At 40.6% G+C, this 16,921-nt stretch overlaps 1 protein-coding gene across 1 annotated transcript in view; it reads right to left on the minus strand.

The window, feature by feature from the left end:
• runx1t1 (RUNX1 partner transcriptional co-repressor 1) overlaps positions 1-16,921 on the minus strand; it is a 72,915-nt gene that overhangs the window by 5,740 nt on the left and 50,254 nt on the right. The window contains exons 5-10 of the mRNA XM_088010237.1: positions 16,319-16,500; positions 9,531-9,793; positions 7,038-7,135; positions 4,746-4,941; positions 4,375-4,443; positions 911-1,101 (exon numbers count right to left, since the gene is read on the minus strand). Of these exons, the coding sequence (XP_087866363.1) occupies positions 911-1,101; positions 4,375-4,443; positions 4,746-4,941; positions 7,038-7,135; positions 9,531-9,793; positions 16,319-16,500 (999 nt within the window). The remainder of the gene's footprint in view (positions 1-910; positions 1,102-4,374; positions 4,444-4,745; positions 4,942-7,037; positions 7,136-9,530; positions 9,794-16,318; positions 16,501-16,921) is intronic.

Genomic DNA, 16,921 nt, shown 5'->3' on the forward strand with positions numbered 1-16,921 from the left:
TTGTAGATCAAGCATAGAAGGGCTATATTGGTCTAGTCAAAGTCCAGACCTATATCCATTGGAGATTTGTGGCAAGACTTGGAAGCTGATGTTCAGAGAAACCATTCATCCAGTCTAAGTGGTCTTAATCCATTCTACAGCACTAATAAAGTATAAACTCAGAGTGGGTCACACATCAGCTTTCTATTTGAAAACACAATATGAGAAAACACAAAAGTGAGATTTGGGAAAGCAAAATTACAATAAAAACACATAAACTGTGGTTTGTGAAACTCTATATAAAATGAAACATGCCTGTGCGCTTATATGTACAAGACAGCAAAAGTAGATCTAGAAGTCTTTTCTTTCGACACAAAGACCTCCTAGATGTCTTGGAAGCATTTCGGGGTTGCTGTACATCCACAGGAAATGGGAGAGCAGAGTTACACGCAACCTCTAAAAGTTCTCCCCCGAGACGCTTCTCTTTCACAAGCATCACTCCACCAATTAATGTCAGACGTGAGCCATATTTCCCTCTCACTTAACTGATTAAAACCTCAAGGTCTCCAGTGGTCATTAGCAAAGGAGGGCCGCTTTCCTTACTCCCGCTCAGCTGAATTAGAAACAACGTCCTTTGCATTCTGGCGTGAAACAAAGAAGACGGAGGGAAATTAAAACAGCCGATGCCTGTATTTTACTCTCCTGCTATATCCTGACTGAAAAGAACATTTAAAGCTGGGCATATTTGACCTTTGCAAAAGATGTTTCATCAGATTCTCCTGAAGGAATCATGCAGATTCCCCCCCCCCCGCCGTATATAAGAAAGTCCTATCAGCCGTCTTATTTGAAAGCCTCTGGAGCAGAAATGCATCGAGACAGAATTCGACGGCGTATCCACAAGCGCCAGACTGAACCGAAGGGTTACAGGTACCTCGCTGGAGTCCTCCTGCTGGTTGATGATGGAGAGCGCGTCCTCGGCCGCCTGACGTTTGGCCTCAGCTACCGTGCGCTCCATCTTCGCCCGCTCGCTGCTGATCATCTCGTGAGCCTTTCGCTCGGCCTCCGACACGGCCTTCTGCAGCTCAGACATGGCCTGTCGCTTGACCTCGTTCACCGCCTCTTCTGGAAGGAGTTTGGAAACAGGTGAGTTTCTTGCGTTTCTTTGGATTTTTTTTTTTTTTTTTTTTTGCTTTAAAAATGAATGTGTCAGATAACGCAAGTTCAAATTTTATGATGTTATCTACGAAATGTTTACTCTTGTCGATCTAGAAGTCACCTGGAAGAGAGAATGCCATTCAGTGTTCATTCAGAAATACGTGTAAGAAAAGCCTTGAAATGTAGAATTAAAATTTTAGCAGCACTATTAGAAAAAAAAAAACCCCAAACAAAGTCCTAAAAATTAGACACCTGTATTATTTTTTATTTTGTTTTAGTGTGTAGTTTTGAAGTATTTTTTAAACCTTGTACATCCTACTGTAAAAATGTAAATGTGTGGAGTTTGGTAAACTTCACTGAGACTCTGGAAAAATGTGTTTCACCAGATAGTTGGAAAACAATAGAGGAACTACGATGCCTGTTTCTCATCACAAGGTGGTAACTTTGCTTAGAGTCCAAGAGATCGTCACAAATAAAAATGGAAAATAGATCTAGAGGGACAACAATCCCAAAAGTATGACCAAATCAACGCAGTAGCCAAGCTTAGTCAAATTAAAGAATGTTTTTTTTTTGTTTTCTCTAAAAGGTTCATCTATTTTGGGAGTTTTACACATCTTTACTGACAGCACCAAATATATGTTGAATAAATAAGCAGATTTTCTTGCATCACATTCTATAGCCTCTAAATGTCAATGTTTTATGATAAAGTTGACAATAGATATCTTATTTAAGAAGCAAACTAAACATGCATCTTTTATGTTTAGGTGAAACCCTCCACCCCCCCCAAAAACACACAAAAGAACAAGTCATTTCATTCCAGATAATAACACAGCGCTTTCAGGCTTTCCCAGTGTGTTATTTTACATTTGTTTAGAGCAAAGAATGACCTTGAGTGTGGATATTAAACGACAGAACCCTGTCAAAGCAAAAGGAGGGCTTTTTGTGTTTGTTCCCGTCATGCCTGTAACTTGACTAATTGTGTATGCAAATCGGCCAATTTACATTTAAATTATGCATTTCCATTGTGATCCCAGAGGCCCACGCGGTGAAGGGGAAGTGGGAGAAGTGGTAGGAAACCGTGCAAGGTGCTTGAATATTTATCACTAACTGTAAACATTTGCCTGTTTCAAACAGATGTATTCACGACTGCTCGCCATTGTATTAAAAAAAAAAATCTTTTTTTTTTTTTAATACAATGGCATGATGTCTTTTGAAATCTTTTATTTTTTTTTGCAATTCTCTCTGGGTTACATTTATATCAGTTTCTCCTCAGAAAAAGGGTGAATGAAAAATAGCAAGCCTGTTTATATATGTGTGTATATATATATATATATATATATATATATATATATATATATATATATATATATATATATATATATATATATATATGTATACAAACAGCTTTATATTTTATTAAATGGTTGAGTTGCCTTATTTGTACATGTTACAGATGTATCGTACGTGCAAAATGTTGTCGATGTGACACGAAATGTGTACTTTTCTATATACGTTTTTCCCCAATCTGATTGAAGAAAACATTTAAACCAGGGTGGTTTTGTCTTTAACCTACTGTGCTGACTGAAGTCATAAAAATTGCTCTGGCACCTAGAGATATAAGCCTTGTGCATTGAATCGTGATTACACGCCGAATGCCTGAGATGGAAGATCGATCAAAGCCGGAGAGGGAAAGGGAGAGTCCTGGAGAGCAGTAGGAGCTCCAGCGGTGTTACTCAATTCAATTTAAATGCATATTACTTGTTCTGAGTATCACACACATCATGCATGGTCAAGCAAGGGGGGCAATTTCTTTTCTCCAGCAACTTTAAAAGGCACATATAATCTATCACTGACGCTGAATACCAAGTGGACTCCTTCCAGTTCTTCAAGGCAGCCATGTCAGTGAGTGTACACACTCATAAGCGTCGATTAGATACACCTTTATTACTTCTTCTTTTCTCCACAGGTTGATACAGTTTTCTACAGTTTCCATTAGGTGAAATAAGGAAAAGGTTCTTGTAACACAGTTCTTCTCCTCGTCCTGCCATTGGGGATCATTTCTGTGTCACTTTTATACGACATAATGACGCCATAAGCTCCTCTTTACAATGCAACTTAATGGGATTTTATAATCCCACAGACTCGTCGGCTCTTTATTAGCATCGCCAGTTCAATTGCTCGCCATCAAATACCAATTCGACCAATCTCGTGCAAGCAACTCAAAAGACAGACATGGTCTGATAAACTGAGGAACTGCTGACCTGCTGGGATATTAATCACTACCAAAAAAAGAAGAAAAAACAACAATCCAACACCAGTGGTTTGAACAGAGTTCAAAGTTCAGAGTTCAAAGGAGTATAAGCAGACTGTTTCAGGATGATAGAAAGACAACAGTAGCTCAAACAACAAATCATTCCCACAGCTCTGTCAAAAACTGTCTCTGAGCAAAGAACATGTTGGACCTTGAAGCAGAAAGACCACAGCAGCTGAAAACCACAAACGGTTGATATTACGACTCACTGAGGAACCGCAAAGACTGTATGAGTTAAACAAGCAGTCAGAGTCCAAAATATACTAACCTTATAGAATCTATTTCTACATGTTTGGCAGTAACCAGTTCCATACTAAGTATCTACCTTAGGTATTCCAAGAACTTAAAACTTAAGAGTAATAACAATAAAAAGTTGAATCGTTCCCTATTTAATGCTTCTCTGTCTACCTAAATCTGAATGTTTTGTTCATTTTAAGAGCAAAACTTCAGAAACTGTTGTGCATGTAATCTAATGTATGTAATCTATGTGTATAATGTAATCTAATCTATGTAGTTGTCTTGGTCAACCTCTATTATCACACTGGCACCAGATTTAAAACAAACAATGACTGACATTATAATATCAGATTCCCTAACCGAGACGCTGAACATCACTCACAGTAATGGTTGAGCATTACCCTTTCTGAGTGAATACACCATTAACAAAGTGCATCCAAAACTAGGAGAAATGGGAAACTTTTAAATCAACGCGCACCATAAAGGAATTTTGCTCAACTTGCACTAAAGGGGGTACGCAACATTTCTCTTAGAGTTCTTCCAGGTCTGCACTGACATTTAAACCGGTACGTTTCGTCAACCTACACTCACTCTCCATCAAAGTGGAAAAAAAATAAATAAATCCAGCCTTGATTTGATCAAAGTCGAGGTCTTGTAAGCAGTAAAGAGTTAAGCGTGGAAGTGGTGCTCACCAGCCTTTTTCCAGATCTCTTCTGGGACATAACCAGACACGGGCCGGTGCAGAAGCTCCCTGTGAATTTCTGCAGAGGAAACAAGGAAGATGAATCTCATACTGTGAAAAGATTGTCCAACAAACAATGTGGATTTTTTCTTTTTTTTTTGGTGATACTTTTTACTGTTTATTTGTTGATGAAGACAACAAAGTTGACAAGTAAACCATTAAATAATTAAACTCTTAAAAAGCAAAGCAGTAATACAGTACCAAGCACATTTATTTGTATTAAAGCAACAAAAACATGCTTCGAATTTAAAGCCCACAGAATGAGATCCTTTGTAGGCTCTGTTTTGGTAAAAGCTTTGGAACCTGTGATTTGTTTTTCACCTGACGTTGCATTTTCCTGTGCTGCAGGGCTCTGCTGCCTCGACTGCCCGCTGGACGCCCCCTTCTTCAGCTCCTCGGCGTCGCTGTAACGCCTAATCCAATAGTTGAGCTCCTCGCGGTCGGCCTCCTGGCACCTCCGCAGCACCGTCAGCGAGCGCCTCGTTTTCTCCACCATGTCCATGATGCAGTTCAGCAGCTGGGCAGGACAAAAGACAAGACAAAGCGCTGGGTTGACACATAGAAACAAAGGCACGGTTCAGCTCACAAACAGCTGAGATGCAGTTTTGGAAAGGTGTATCGTTATGTTTTTATTGTCAACTATTTATTTATTTATTTTTTTTTCACTTCAGGTGGCCCGTGACGTATTTATGTCACGGTAAGTAAATCAGTAAGTAAATAAAAAATCTGAACAGTTACTATATTTAAAATGGTGATACGCAAGTAGAAAGCTTCTACAAGAATTACAGTGCCTTTCAAACGTTACATTTTCACAATTTTGCCATGTTAAGAACAAAAAGATCAATATATGTTCTAGATTTGAACTCAACTCAGTTGAATATGTAATATCAAGACACTTTACAAAAACAAGTCATTTCAATCCATTCAGGCTTTACGTTCCACTTGATCGTGGTTATCAAAAAGTGTGGAAAAATCAGTTCGTTATTCAAATGAATTTAAAACATTTTCTACCTAATTAGAATCTATCAAGTCATTGAAGCAGAAATCCCTCGTTCTAAGCATGCATGTCGTGACAGTGGAGAGGAAAAGCTTCCCTTTAACAGGAAGAAACCTCCAGCAGAACCTGGATAAAAAGAATACAAACATAGGGGGATATTTCTAAAAGAGAACTGAAGGGTCCATGAAGAACTAATTGTTTACTATCAGAGGTTTGAAGACTGTGGTTTGGATTCTTTTGTGCTGTATTCAGATTCTAGCAGCGTTTTAAAGGTAGAGACTGAAATGTTTGTCCATTTAGCTTCTCATAATAACCCGGGCTCAGTCAGCTGGATGGAGAACATTTATGAACACTAAGTTCATAAATGCCACAGATTCTCAGTTGGATTCATGTCTGGACCTCGACTGGGCCCTCAACACATCAGCATATCTGGATCGAAATCTTCCCATTGCCCATCCGACGTTGTGTGCTTTACACTCGATGTCCTGCTGGACGGTGCTGCGTCCTCTGACAGGCTGCCTTCAAGAACTGAAATTAGTCCCGTTCTTCTCCCCATCACCTCTAATCAGCTTCCCCGCTCAAATGAAAACAAAACCCCACGACTCCCTACGGCCACCACGGTGTTGTGTATTCAGGTTGACACTCGCTGCTGGTTTTCAACCTCAGCTTTTCGCATGCTGGCCAAATGTACCGAGTTGGTCTCCTCTGATCAGAGCACTGACTTTCACATGTTTGCTGGGCCCCTGCATGGCTTGCAGCAAACTGCCACTTTCTTTATACCACCACACTTTCATTCAGACCAGATGTGTGGAGTGGACGACTAGTAGTGGTCCCGTTGCAAGCCTCTCCCTCCCGAGAAGGGGATATCTGCAACTCTGTCAGAGTTTCCGCTTCTGTCCTGATTAATGCTCTCCTCACCCGGCCTGTCAGTTTAGATGTACAGCCACGTCTTGGTAGGACTACGCAGCGCCTCACGAGATGTCCAAAACTCGAGATATTGCTCTATAATCTATTTAATAAGGTGTAACAAGCGATGACATTACACGTAATCACTATTTACTGTCTATACAGCATGATTTCATGTGACAAACCCAGTTTGTCGTAATAATGTGACAAAAATGTGAAAAAGCATATTGAGTATCAACCCCTCATGCAAAACATTAGATTAACAACGAGGAGTGTTAGCATATTTTCAGTCTTTTCATTTTGTGCTGGTTTCACTTCTAGAAAATAAACAAATGCCATAAAATATAAACGACGCACAATATCTGCAAGCTGCAAAAATGTAATGTGAGTCTGAACATACCTGCAAAATCAATAATTTATGTTACTGATAGCAAATAAAAAATAAAGATTCCTAACTCCTATCTTCAGCAGACGACATTATTAACCTACTTTTTTTTTTTACTTGGTAATATATATATATATATTTTTTTACGAATAAACAAGGCACAACAAACACATTAATAATAATAATAATAATAATAATAATAATAATAATAATAATAATACAGCTCTCTGATCCACAGTCCAGTGGGATAAATGTTTTACTACGACATGACAAACACTATCAAATGTTACTTACAAAGAAAGAATAGTAATAAAAATGTTATTACTTTTCTTACATGGTCAAGGTGCTTCCACTCCTCAGCCCATTCTCTGTCTGTCAGTCTGTGGTCGATCACCTCTTCCTGCCTGCTCCCTGCATGCATACCTGCAGTAACAAAAAAAAAAAAAAAGGTAAAAAAAAAAAACCCAAATGGAAACAGAGAAAAAGAGTCACTACAACTAAGAGCAACAATTGATGTAACATTACTTCGTCATTCTCCTTCTATCATTTCTCCATTTTTCATTTTGTCCCTCTTTTATGCCCCCCTCTCTGCATCCATTTTTCCTCCCTGCCCTCCTTTCTTTGCGGTCTCCATATCTCTCCAGCACCCCGAGGGCAAATGACTGAACTTCTCGTCCAGTTAACATCCATCACCGGCTGGAGACATGGTAAATGTCTCTCCTATATTTAGAAAAGAGTCCTTTACAGCTTCATCACAACTTGGCATATGCAGAAAAAAAAAAAAAGTCTCTCGTATTAAAACACGACGTTAAAATGTAGCAATAGTGGCTGCAGCTCTGCATTTTTGTCCTCCAGTAGACATAAACTGGGTTTTTTCTGGGAAGCGGGAATAACAGTCTTTCATCTGAGCAACAGAGGCAGTTTTAACACTGAGGCCAGTTGTAGCCCTTCATTAAACAGTAACATGATCTCTCTGACCACACGACTAAAAGCATGTGATTCTGACGAATGAAGTCTAAATAGTGCAAAAATACCAAGAAGCCACAGGCAGGACTTAAAGAGGAAGCGTAATCTGAACGCTGAAGACAATTTTACGTCCACTCTTCAGTTGTTGCTAGAGATGCGTCAAAATGCTTAAAATCACGTGTAATTTCTATTTGCAATCGCAGGTAAAAACACGGCTAAGAAAGAGGATTTACTTAATGTATAAAGGCAGTAGAACAAGCTCCTTCTAGGAAATCCGCGACGACAATTCTTTTGCATAAATTACAGTTTATAAACATAAAATCCTGGACAGAAGGGCTGTTGATGTTTCCTTAGACATCTGCCAAGGTTTAGGCTTTTAAGTAATACTTTTCCCAGTTTTAGCTTGTATGCAGAAAATGTCTTTATTATGTTGTTTTTTTATTCATGTCCTACTTCTTAGTTGAAAAAGAAGTAGGACAGCATCAGAGGTCTATCAGTCATTAACTTTCATTAAGATTTAGTCAAACCTAAACTAGTATCAAACTTCTAGAGATTTTCATTTTGTCATCAATCAGATTCAAATCAGCAGGAGGAATCTGCAGAGATGCTAAGAAACAAGCACCATCATTTGACTTGAGCAGAGACACGCCTATAACATACATGACAGTAAAACCCCCGAGGACCAGGTTTCTCAATAAATGAACTTTGGCTTTAGTGGAATAGTATATTGAATTATCTAAATTACCTTTATTTTAATCAGGTAAAAAAAAAAACTTTTACAAAGCTCAGTAAAAGGTTTCCTAATCAGAGAAGAAAAAATGTTGCATAAATTGACATTTTTCATTTATGCAACACGAAGCACGGCATGCTTTGTGTTGCTTTGCAGAGCAACACAAAGCATGTAAGGCTGCGGGAAACTCAAAAGCACAAAAACAAGAGGTAGTTTTTTTAAATTATTTTGATCGGCATCCATTATTTCTTCGCGTTTATGATGTGCCGAGTCTAAAATACTTTCAGACGTCTAAATTCAATTACAGTTTCTTTGTTCCGCGACTCGGCCAGCAGACGGGCGGGTAAAGCTGAGCCGACGGGGCACAAGAAAACAAGCGCGCCAGATGAAGACGTGGTTGAGGACAAACTGGCTCACGACTCGGGTTTACCTTTATGCAGCGACATCTGCAGTGGATGTCGCTGCAGATCAAATCCGTATGTATTCAACAAGTGGTAGCAGAAAAAAAGAACACAGTTCATTCCTGATACGGCTTAAGCTACGCAGCTTGACCTTGTGCTTTTTGGCCATTTTTTTATCTGTATGCAATAATTATTTCCTATGCGTTTATATGCATAGTCTCCATAAAAATGAATATGAATATGCTACTGAGCAGCAGTCGCACTCCATGCGGACATTTACAGAAATAGGGGTGTGCATGACTGCCCAGCATGCTCCCTACTGACCGCGTGCAGACGGACGCCTCTGTCTTGAGAAGCACAGGTACAAACCAGGTGTGAGGGATGATTTGTTTTTTACCAACCTGTTTGCAGATTATAAATGACATTATTTATTTACGCCTTTTGACACCAACCGTCCCGGAGAAAGGAAAACAGCAATCCGACATGCTAAATTTACGAATGTACCAGTTAATACAATGAACTAGAATCTCTACACGATTCGACTGAATGTACTATAAATGCTCTGGATCTGTTCATAGACGGCAGTGTTGTGAAAGCCGGCCACTCGTGGTGTACCAGCATGTTGTGTCTATGATATAAAGTTATATAAACAAGGAGACAAAAACCAAAAAAAATTCAGCAAACCAAAAAACAAACAAAACAAAAACAAAACCATCCTTACCAATAGGCCTGGCTCGCTCTCGGATTTCTCTGTGATTGGAGGCTGGGTGTCTGTACGTGTCACGGTAATGATGGGCGATGGCCATGTCGTCTAGCCTGTAGTGCTGCGGAGGAAGGGGTCCCGGGTGGGGCAGCCCGTTGGGTTGGTAGGAGAGTCCGTTGGACGGACTGAAACGCTGGGCGGGGCTCATGGTGCAGGGCCGTTTGCTCGGGTGGACGTCTGGGTGGATGGCGCCGTCTCGCTCGAAGCCGTTCTCTTTGGTTCTGAGCAGAAACGCAGAATGACGAATTACGTATTTTTTTTAATTTTTTTTTTTTTGCATTTGAAAAATCCCGATAACAGGACTTGATGAGAGAATGTGACACCAAATGTGTCTCCGATCTCTTGTGCCAGAAAACAAAGAGATGTAACAAGTCACAACACATGAGGAGAGGTGAGATAATGATACAGGTACAAATGATGTCAATATCACACCTCATTTGTAAAAAAAAAAAAAAAAAAAAAAAAAAAAAAAAATATGTGGTGCAGCACCTGCTCGCTAGATTTATCCTATAAAGGAGTATAACGACTGGTGCAGGCCCTGGAGCTGTCGCTCCAGTGTAAGTGCAACCTCCTACCAGATGAAGTAATTGCCACGACAGGTTGCGTTACCTGGAATCGTCGAGGGCCTTCGTTCCATTGAAAACAAGTTAAATTTATACATAAACAATTAAACCTCACTCACCAAAAGTAACACATGCAGACTCACACAAGTAGTTTCAAGGGGATCAGGTGGATTTTTGTTCGCCTGTTTCAGAAGATTAATGTGGCCAGGTGTGTTTGCGCGCGCGCGCGTGTGTGTGTGTGTGAGTGCGTGCTTGCACATATGTGCCGACAGTATGTTTTTGTGTGTGTTCTCAGCTTTGTCAGTTCACAGTTAAAACCTGCCAACCTCCCCTGCTATCAACAGTCCCCTGGTTTCCTCTCTCCCCCCTCTGTCTCGCTTCTCTTCCTTCCCATCTCTCTCTCCGATGAACAGATTGAACTTCTTAATGAGCTGTTTTTATGGGCTCCTAATGCTCATCCACAGCTCTCCATATGCTCTTTTCTTCCATCCGTCCATCTCTCCGTCTCCCTCGACTCATCCATCCACCTCCTCCCACGCGCGCGCCTCTCCCCAGCTTTCCTGCTGCAACAACGTTTGCGTCTTATAGACACCAGAGAATAAACATGCAACCTTACGGTCACATTCATGCACAGTTTGCTCATGTGTGCCAGCACATTCTTGTTTGTAGCTAAAAAAAATTTAAAAAACGGGCATTCCGATTAGAAATGCAGCAGAGAAATCAGCTGGTGACCGTTCCCGATTGGGATCTATTTTCTAATCAGCGAGTGCATCAAATGAGTAAGTGTTCTTTCATGGAAGCGGACTCAAAATGAGTTGTTTTCTGTATCTATGAAGTGTCTGAAATGAAGCCAGAGGAGGAACAAAAGGTGTAAGCAAACCTTATTGTATTAGAAACACGTTGGCTTTTCGTTCAGCTACTTTTAATCAGAGTGAAACGTCAGCAGATGCAACTGCAGTGGAGATTCTCTTATTTTGTCACTGAACATGCTGGATTTGTCAAGGATGGGGATCCTCTGGACATTTCCCAGTTGAGATAAGGGTCTAACTTAAAGTTCAGCTCCAGGACGGCCAGTGAAGACGCGTTCCTGGTTGAATATCACTTGAATCGCTGAATCAAATGACTGAATCACTAATTGACTGCAGCCTTCAGTCAAGTTCTGCACAGTGATTCAGGCGCGTTAAGGCTAATGCTAACTAAAACTAACGTGGGCGTGGCCAATTAGTGCGAGTCTTGACACGGATGTCAAGACTCGGAAGCTACTAACCATGCATGGAGGGTTCCACCCCAAATCCAGCACCCTGAGACTGTACATAAGCCGTAAGGAAGGAGGCAGAGGACTAGTGAGTGTGAGAGCCACTGTCCAGGATGAAACATCCAAGATCCATAAATACATCAAAGACAAAGCCTCAACGGACGATGTGCTCAGCGAATGTCTCAGGCAATGGGGAACAGAAGACGAGGTGCTGGAGGAACCATCATGGCAAGACAAGCCCCTACATGGGATGTACCACCGACAAATAACTGAAGTGGCTGATATCAGGAAATCCTACCAATGGCTGGAGAAAGCTGGACTCAAGGACAGCACAGAGGCCCTCATCCTGGCCGCCCAGGAACAGGCCCTAAACACCAGAGCAATAGAGGCTCAGATCTACCACACCAGACAAGACCCAAGGTGTAGGTTGTGCAAGGAGGCCTCTGAGACAGTCCAGCACATAACAGCAGGGTGCAAGATGCTGGCAGGGAAAGCGTACATGGAACGACATAACCAAGTGGCGGGCATAGTGTACAGGAACATCTGTGCAGAATATGGACTGGAAGCCCCGAGATCAAAGTGGGGAACACCCCCAAAGGTGGTGGAGAATGACCGAGCTAAGATCCTGTGGGACTTCCAGATCCAGACAGACAAGATGGTAATGGCGAACCAACCAGACATTGTGGTGGTGGATAAAGAACAGAGGAAAGCCGTTGTGGTGGATGTAGCAATACCAAGTGACCACAACATCAGGAAAAAGGAGCATGAGAAACTGGAGAAATACCAGGGCCTCAGAGAGGAACTGGAGAAGGCCTGGAAGGTGAAGACCACAGTGGTGCCTGTGGTCATCGGGGCCCTCGGGGCAGTCACCCCCAAACTGGAGCAGTGGCTCAAACAGATCCCAGGAACAACATCAGACATCTCAGTCCAGAAATGTGCAGTTCTAGGCACAGCCAAGATACTGCGCAGAACCCTCAAGCTCCCAGGCCTCTGGTAGAGGACCCGAGCTCAGAGGATGAAAGAGAGAGAGAGACCACCCGCGGAGGATGAGAAGGGAATTTTATTTTTTTTTATTTTTTTTTTTACATTGAATAGGAAAAAAAATCTAAATTATACAAATAGGCATCAGTTTTCAGTAATTATTCAGATTTGCTCTTTGGTTAAACTGACCAGCAAGGTTTTTCTGTAATTTGTCACTAAAATAATGTAAAAAAGGATGAAAAAAAATGATCACTTCTGAGGTTTTACTGGGAAAGTTTCTTGTGCAGTTTTAAAAATAACAAAACACTCTGCTTCCCCCCTGAACGGACAGTATGCAGCCACACTCCCTCTGGCAAGTATCACAGCTTGTAACAAGTTTTTTTTTTTTTTTTTTTTCTTCTAGCAGCTAGAAGTCCCTCAGTTCTCGTTTGGGGGATTTTTACTTGTTCTTCCAGAAAAAAAAAACACAAAAAGCCTTTGAGCCTCTGCGAGGTTCTTTTGCCAGCCCGCGTGCTCGGCTCCTGTGAGGTTTGTCCAAAGATTCCTGATGATGATTAAATTAAAAGCCTTCGAGGGGCAGGGAAAACCTTCACCTTACATGACGACGGCGCGAAGGTCGGAATATTGGTGTGAGAGGAATCCTCTTCATGTCTGCGGCCGCTTGTTTGTGCCAACAGTGTGATGTGCGCTTCCAGAACTTGCATCTATTAACGTTCCAACAAGTAGAGACTGTTTACTGCCACTAGTTTAAAGCATGATCCACCCATCCGCAATATTTAACAGTAAGTAGAAGATCTCTTCTTTCAACATTTTGCACGCTATTTTCTCTGAGTTTGACTCTGCTCATTCAGAATAAAATACACTCAGCCCACAGTATGTTCTACCATTTTACAAACCATTTTATAGCTTTTAGCTTGCACAATTGCAATACTTAATTTCATGGCGCAGACAGAGAAGACAACCTCTTCTAAAAGGTTCTCCATTAATGTGGGAATTCAATCTCAACGTTGCTTTGCTGCCTTGATTCGCCTCCAAACAATCAGTTCTCTTGTAAAGTCTTCTCGGAGGTCCAAATGTTGAGTTCAGTTCCAGCTCTGGCTGTGATTTAATAAATACACTTCCTTGCGAAGAGAGAGACCTTTGAAGGCATTTATCAGGACTCTCAGCTGTGAAAAGGTATTTTTCTTTTTACTTATTTCCTTTGTCCTTCCATTTCAGTCGCACCTCAGTGTTTTAGATAATCAAATCTATTTTAATTTTATGCAAAGAAAACTTGAGCCAATACTAAGTTCTATCCAAACACATCTTGCCAAACATAAAAATTACTCTGGGAACCTTTTGTTAAATTACAAATTACCTGTAAGGCATTTAAAGATATGTTTTTGTTTTTTTTTTAAATCATTTTACGTAAAGATAGGGTCTGTCTTGACAACATGAACTTGCAACTGGTATAAAATGTTAATTTGCAATAGGCTTTTTAGAGTGATAATGACTTTGTTGTGTGTATATATTTTAATGATGTTCCTGATATCCACGTCGTAGCTGCTGGGTAAAAATCTTGTCCGAAATTGTAACTTTTCAGGAAATCTTAAAGAAAATTCACACAGTTTAGTTAAAGTTGCATGTCGCTTTTTATACATTTCAGCAGACATTCATCAATGAAACACAAATAAATCTGATGCGTAACCAATAGAGATGATTTTCACAAAAGAAAACGCACAAAAAAAAAACAAAAAAATAAAACTGCAGATACTTGACGATGACAATATGATTGTAGTAATCAGCATGCATTGACAGAGCAGAGAATTGTTCGAAATTAAGGACTTTCACTGAAATTCCAATATTCTGGGAAGAGTTGTGGGAAGGCAGAGTGGAGGTAAGCAGAAACTCGAGGTGCTTAGCCAGCCATAACGGTGCTGGAGCCTCATCTGTATGTGTTATCAGCCCGTCTCCCCAGGCTCTCACACAAGACTGAACTCACACTTCCACACTGGATATACCCTCACACGCGCGCGCGCGCGCACACACACACACACACACACACACACACACACACACACACACACACACACACACGCACTCACACGTAGATACTGTTTTTTCTCACTAAATACAGATGCTGCCGTACTTTTTCACTCCTCTCATATTTTCACCTCTTGCATTTATGAACGCACCTTTTCTTCTAACCCCCCACTCCCCTGTGTACCAGACAGCCTTGCAAATAAGCAGGTATTACTGAAACCCCCCCCCCCCAAAAAAAAAAAAAAAAAAAACAGACTATCCTGGTGTTGAAGGAGGCTGGGGTGGAGTTGGATAGGGAGGTGGGAATGTTTAATAACACATTCAGCAGTTTTGCCCCTCAGCAGATATAATATGCACATTTCCCTTTCACCTAGCCTGTCTCCATTTCTTTCTTTCTTTTTTTCTTTCAGCCGCTGGGACTTCATTTTAAAGCACAATGCTTACATTGTACTTGCAGCCCAGACAAAAAAAAATGCACAACAAAACACAATTCTATTCAAACTTACATCCAGAAACTAAAAATAAATGCTTAATAATGACAAATGTGAGAACCTGTATGTAGATTTTAATACCTCTCTCCCCTTTGCTACCTACACACAAACTGCATAAGCAACTCTTTAAGTCTAAAATGAGTCTCTGCCTTAATGGGTAAAGTTCTCTAGTTTTAAGTTTGAAGAAGTATAAGCAACACTGAGCCACTTTTAAAGTCTACTACAGGGATTAGATGATACAGTCTGGCTGCAATAGGTGGATTGAGTTGATGCTAAAAGAGAAACATACACAGTCCATTTTTACAAACATACTTGCATAGAAATAATTAGATTTTGCGATATTAGAATCTACAAAATCTCTTTGTCTGCCTCCTAAGTTGCAGTTAGCATGACTAGCAGTTAGCATGACTAGCAGGGATGTCCAGCTCAAGTCCTACCGTGCAACGTTTGGATGCATTCCAGTTTTTATAACATCTGAATCAAGCATGTTTTTCTTCTGCAGAGCCCTGACAACAAGCCATTCATTTGATTCTGGTGTGACAGACCATTTTTACAGGATTTTGAAGAATTATCAGAATACTGTGACCGGCTATCTGCTAACAGCTAATAGTGCTAAATTTAGCAAGCGCTTCCTGCTAAATTTAGCTATGCCATTAAGTACAGCTTCCTATGCTTAATGGTTATTTCACAGGTTAATTAATCTGAACTAAATTTGATTACCTCTAGTTCAAACCTAACCTGGGTAAGGCTATACGCTGTAGAAATTTTCCCAGACACAGTTTGACCGTTAGCAATTAGAACCACCTTAGCATAATGACAGAAATAAATGAGCAAGCCAACATTTGTGATTCATAAAACATTCATTTCCAAAAACAAAAATAATTTCCCAAAAATATTGTTCAAATTTCTCTCGTATCTTTTTGTCCTCTTTATTGCCTTGAGAAAAAAAAAGAAACAAGGTAACAAGGTATCAAAACATATTGTTTGAAGTATTCCACCACATTTCTTCGTCTATCTTGTACAAGTAGAGCCAGGTGTGTGTTATGGACTTCCTCTCTACAGTTCCCACCTATTAAGGGGAGCAGCGAGGAGCCAAGACCTCCAACAAAGCACATCAAAAAACCCAGTGGTGCATTTACAAACCCTTCCCATACATACATTTACACATCACACTATTGCCTCCTGTTGGCTCAGCCCATGTTTGGAGAGTAACGCAACAGCTCAAAGGGATGCAGAAAGCCTCAAAGGGATTTATACATGAGCTCAACTAACAGAGAGCGGAAGAGAAGGTAGTGGCGGATTTGAGAGAGGAGCTGGACCGACCGTTTCATTCGGAAATCATTTGACTCATCTTCTCACAAATTCGGTTGTTCAGAAAAAAAACTACAAGAGCCAGAGCGATGTTCTAATCTTTTTCTTTTTTGATGTGCCCACCTGTCTGGCGTCCTTCTCTTGCCGTTCTCGTTGACGTCGAGCAGGAGCTCGGAGGAGTCCACTGGGGACGTGGTGCTGGTGTCTAGGAGTAGCTGCTCGTGTTGAGCCAGATACTGGGCTGGGTTCTGCTTGGCGAGCCTGGCGCAGTGTAGAAGCTCCCGCTGAAGCAACGGCAGGTTGGCCTGGGGGAAAAAAAATATAATAATAAAATTACGTCAAGAACAAAACACAACAAAACAAAAAACTCAAAGCAGGAAACATTTTTAGGGATTTCTGCTCTGGCAGCGAGAGCCATTTGTGTGCTGAAAAGGTTAAAACAGAAGTTAAGAGGCAGTTCTGCTTTTCACAGCAGGCATTCACCTTGACGCAATCTAAATTGTATTCAGCATTTCTGTGGAGGAACAGAGATCAAACCTACTTTTTAAACATATATATATACATATATATATATATATATATATATATATATATATACATATATATATATATATATATATATATATGTATATATATATATATATTTTTTTTTTATTATGATTGCTTTTATATAACACTTTTGACGCTGTCAGCTTGGAGTCAGATCTCCGTTTATGACATCATGGC

The sequence above is a fragment of the Poecilia mexicana genome, unplaced genomic scaffold (assembly GCF_051168715.1).
Source record: "Poecilia mexicana isolate PSO_F unplaced genomic scaffold, ASM5116871v1 scaffold_11, whole genome shotgun sequence".
Lineage (NCBI taxonomy): Eukaryota > Metazoa > Chordata > Actinopteri > Cyprinodontiformes > Poeciliidae > Poecilia > Poecilia mexicana.